This window comes from Triticum dicoccoides, chromosome 6B (genome assembly GCF_002162155.2).
Source record: "Triticum dicoccoides isolate Atlit2015 ecotype Zavitan chromosome 6B, WEW_v2.0, whole genome shotgun sequence".
NCBI lineage: Eukaryota > Viridiplantae > Streptophyta > Magnoliopsida > Poales > Poaceae > Triticum > Triticum dicoccoides.
Genome location: NC_041391.1, coordinates 713,866,378 through 713,871,334, shown reverse-complemented (window position 1 = coordinate 713,871,334; position 4,957 = coordinate 713,866,378). Strand labels below are relative to the sequence as shown.

General features: G+C 41.2%; 1 protein-coding gene across 1 annotated transcript in view; it reads left to right on the top strand.

Moving 5' to 3' along the window:
- Positions 1-1,417: 1,417 nt before the first annotated feature.
- The window catches only part of LOC119325348, a 4,715-nt gene continuing 1,175 nt past the window's right edge, over positions 1,418-4,957 (top strand). The window contains exon 1 of the mRNA XM_037599100.1: positions 1,418-1,940. Within this exon, the coding sequence (XP_037454997.1) occupies positions 1,816-1,940 (125 nt within the window). The 5' untranslated portion in view covers positions 1,418-1,815. The remainder of the gene's footprint in view (positions 1,941-4,957) is intronic.

The following is a 4,957-nucleotide window of genomic DNA, read 5'->3' as shown; positions in this document are numbered from 1 at the left end:
TATCTGTATCGGTGCAATCTAGACTATGACTGAAACTGGGTGGTTTGCTAGGAACACGTTACTACCTGCACAACATATACCAGTGTGTTGCTTTGTAAGGTATTCTTATTCTGTCATTTATCAGGTTGGAATTGTAAGCAGTTGTATCATTGTAGGCCATCTGTGTTTCAAGAAAAGAAAAGAGAAGCTAATTGTATGTTCCTTCTGTTATGATATATAACACTTGGCTCTAGACTATGCACAGATTTGATTTCACTTCAAAATCACATCATCATGCTGTCAAGTTGGTGATTACGGTGTCTTTTAATCTTAATTTTTGTCTCAACCTGTTTGGATTTCAGAAAGCAAAACCAGGAGTCATGCTGCCATGTTGTAGAAGTTACTATCTCTCTGCCATATCAACCAAAGCAGTGGATGGTAAACCTGCTTGTTTCATTGTTTCTTATTTATTTATTTATATGATGTTGTGAGCTTAGAAAGATGATTATTTTCCATTCCCATAGATGTGTTCTGCTGATCGTTCACAAGTTAACCCGAAGAAGCCCGTCCAAAAATTCCCTTGCGACGACGCCATGCACAAATGATAGGCCGACCAGATCCATAGGCCCGGATAGATGGAATTCACATTTTGCTTCTTCAGAAATCAGGATGGGCTTGCCTGTAAACAGAAACTCTTACCTCCATGTGTCATAGATTTGGGATGACCTCCTTGTTCCATCTCTGGTTGTAGTTTTCTTCTGAAATTGATATCTTCTGGCCAAAGTTAAACCTATGGCTGTCGACTGCCTTCCTAGCGGAAGTTTGTTTCTTCTTCTTCTTCTATATATATATATATATATATATATCAAAGGTTGCTGCTCATTCTATAAAATGAACTGTTTTATTTTGTAAAACAGAAAACAATTCATTTTCAGAAGTCAGAATCTGAACATGAACCATTGAAAAAAGAAGCACCATGATGAAATGCAACAACATTTACCATTTAATATATAGACCAAAAAAAGTATTAATTATTCCAGTGAAATCAAGCAATGTATATATACACCATTTAAGCAGTATTCATCGTTTTCTGTTGTATGCTAATGACATCAAGAGAACAAATGATCCCTGCAAAAAAAAGAAAGAGAACAAACGACCTTCTATGCAAAAAAGAAGAACAAATAAGTACTACTATTGATATATGACTGAAAGGAACAAACACCTGCAAAAAAGAAGAACAAATAAGTACTACTATCAATCTGCAAGGGGCTCACCTGTCTCCAACACCTAAAAATTCAGTTTTTGAAGGGCGAGGCCAGGAAACTAACAGATGATCAAGAGAGTGCGCTTCTGCTCCACAAGTCCCTGCAAGAGCTAGTGTTTGAGGGTTGTGAGTATATCATGCATCTTCCTGCAGGACTGCACAGCCTTCCCGCCCTCAAGATATTGAAGATCAAAATCTGTTGCAGCATATTAAGGCTTCCGAAGGAGGGACTGCCACCTTCGCTGGTGGAACTGGAAATCGACGATTGCAGCATTGAGTTGTCAGAACGATGCAGATTGCTAGCAACAAGCAAGCTAAAGGTCAAAATTGATGATGACTATGTGCTACTTGCTGTTTACAGTGGAGCTCCTCTACAAACTTAAAATTTTCTTTCATTTACAGTGCTACTTGCTGTTGCAACAAACATTGCTGCTGTAAAGATACATTCCAAAAATAATTGCACATTCAATCTTTTTTTACATGGTGCAGAAATACAACTTTCTTCAGTAGGAGAAGGAAAGCACATAGCAGGGTTTGGTGGTGGTCCAGATCATAGCTCTGTGCGGGGTCACATGGGAAGGCCAGGCGTTCGGATCGGGTTCGGATTAACTGTGAGTGCCAACGTCCTGGTTGTCCCAGTTCGGGTGCTGCGATGGATTTGGGAGGAAAGGTGCTTCAGCAAAAGTAGCGGCCATCAGTAAGTATGTTTTATCATTTTTTATAGCTGCATTCGGGTTCAGTTCGGTTCGGGTTGGTGCGTCATTAAGCAGGGGAATTAGCATTAACCAGATGGGTCACTATCCTTTGCCTTTGGCTCCACAACAACTAAACTGTTCGGGTTCGGTTCGGATCGACATAGTAGATAGATAAATTCAGTTCTTTGCGTACATGTGGATGGCGACAGATTTGGTTTGTCGGTTAAGGCGACTGCATCGCTCGGGTTCAATTCGGGTCAGGTTGCTTGAAGCAGGGACCCAGCATTGACCAGGCGGGCTCATGCTTTCCCAGCACTGCTAATGTCCCTTCAGATCGACCATGTGTATATAGTATAAATAGCCTTTGAAGTGGCTGCAAAGGTGCAGGCTTCCTGCACCATTCTCCAAGACCAAAATCTCAAATCTGCTGTTGTATCCATCCTTCCTCTTGTCAGGGCTTTGTCGTCCTGAGGAAGGTGAACTAGCTAAAATAATCAGCAAAGAAAGAACTATTATGTTACACTCCACATGACGCCACGTGACGACACTACTGACAGGGATGAATGATCCTTCTTCAAGAATTGAACTCGGAAACTTTTCTCAAGAAGGACAAAACTAACTAGATCATCTTTGATCAGCGTATGAGCAGCGGAAAATAATTGATCAAACTATAATTTTGAGAAAAATCATCAAACATGAAGTCACTTATGAATTAAATGGTCTCTTGGTTGATTTTTCTAAGTAGCTAGACAAGTCCATTTTTTTCTGAAGATCAGACAATCAGTGAGAAGATCAAGAATTATGCAATAGATTCAAGGACTAGAGAAATCTAGTTAATATTTCCGGATCATATGGAATATAATAGATAATGATTAACTGAGATTTTGCAAAATTATATCCCTTTCCTTAATGATTCAAACAGCTAGACATACATTAGTCAAGAATACAATCGGTATTTCAATTTCATTGAGCTGTTTGAAAACAGAGCAATACATGAGCTGTTTGTGATTCAATGGTGAAAGCACTACTGAGACTGCTTTTGCTAATTCCATAATCCACACACATCTTCCTTGCACAATAGAAGGATAGGAACATCAAAACCATTCACACACATCTTCAAGAATAGTAGGAGCAAAACATGAAAACCATTCACAAGAAATAGCACAAAGAATGATATGGCATCACAAACATCATCATGATTCAAGAATAATAGGAGCGAAACACGAAAACCATCCACAAACCATCACAGAACTTAGAACCCGAGTGAAACCGGTCGGGTTCGCTCCTTGATTCCAGTGGCAACTAATTAAGTATCATACACGCACGGCTTGACATGGTTGTTGGCTTTGTCACACATGGCATGGGGACACAGCTTGTCCTTTTCGTCAATGCACCTTTCCTCCATCTGTGATGCTCCGCCACTTGAATCCGAACCGAACCGAACCCCAAGAATATTATGCAGGCCTATCTGCTGGACAGAGACATATTAATTAATTGTCCGTAGAACGCTAAGCATACTTAGCGCTGCAGACATCAATCCTCGTCAGTTTGTCCTTTCTTAGAGAACATTTTCCTGAAAGACATACTAATTATACTGTTATTTCATTCGAACTACATTTTCGTAGAGAACATTTTCCTGAAGGACATACTAATCTAGTGATGGATACTCGGTTGCCTAGTTTTTTGGTAGCTCACTCCGTGTGTAAGGGGAACCTAAACAATTCTGAGATTACTATTAGGAAACTGAACGTGCATTTGATGGCTACTGTTGTTTGTGCATTAATCCCAAAAATGCTGAAACAAATTCACTGATGCTTCATAAGGACCTAACCGGACAGAAGAGTGGCAAACACGAACCGAACCCGAAAGGAAACCCCGCGTGGTCAATCCCTGCTCTAATTGCCCATTTTTCCATTTAGATTAAGACAGTGACGTGGCACATTGACTTAACCCATGAATCCAACCCGAAACCGACCCGAACATCTCATTTCGTAAATTAAGTTATTTGTGGAGTGCTAAGCAGGGGTGTGGGAAAATTAGTTTCTAGAATGGGAGAGTCCACAATACGCTTTACCATATATAATTGATAAACAGGGTCAAATGTGATAGAAGTACATTTTAGAGAACAGAATGTTGCATTTTGGAATGCAAATATTTGAACTACGTTTGCTTAACCATACTAACTGGAAGGTAGCAGAGGTGTTGGCGGTTCAAAGACCGAGTAAGCAGCAGGTAGCTGGGCAGTTCTCAGCACAGCAGAGGGCGACAGCGACGGCGACTACGCCAATCGGGTTCATTCGGTTCGGGTTGCTTCTCTGCCAAAGAGATTTTCCAAAAAGCGGATTAAAAACAAAGAGCACATACATGTCAACACACCATCTAAAAAAAATTCGACCTAGACTCAAATCAAAATTTAGACGCTCCCTTTATTTTAAAAGGGGAGTACACAGCAAGCCTGAAAACATCACATATTTCTACAACCAAATATGTGATGTTTTCAGGCCTCTGTCCATTTTTCAAACTCCTCCACATATATGCTTTTCAGACTTCACACCTTCACATATTAGTTTTTCACTATTTCTCAAACTCCTGGGAGCTGAAAACTGAAGTGCAACAGTCGGGTCGGGTTCGGCCGAAGATGGGCGGCACTTCACCTTACTCTTCCCTTGGGATTGGATGACTACGAGTCTACGACTATGTGGGCCACAATTGACATAGCTGCCAAAGTTTGGGTTCGGACCAGATTCTATGATCGGTTTGGGAGGTAAAGATGTGTTCTGCAAGAGATGCCTCACATTCGCATGCATGCGTGTGCCCAAGGTCGCTGTCAGGGTGGAGTTGTGGGATTGCATCGATGGGAATGGTTGGCTAGACGCGTCTTCATCCTTGCCTTTTCCTTCACAGGGCTGTCAACTTTCGGGTTTTCGATTCGGTTTGGAACTTCGGATCGGATCGGGTTGCTGCAGCATGGACTCGTCACCTCTCTCTCTCTCTCTCTCTCTCTCTCTCTCTCCCTCTC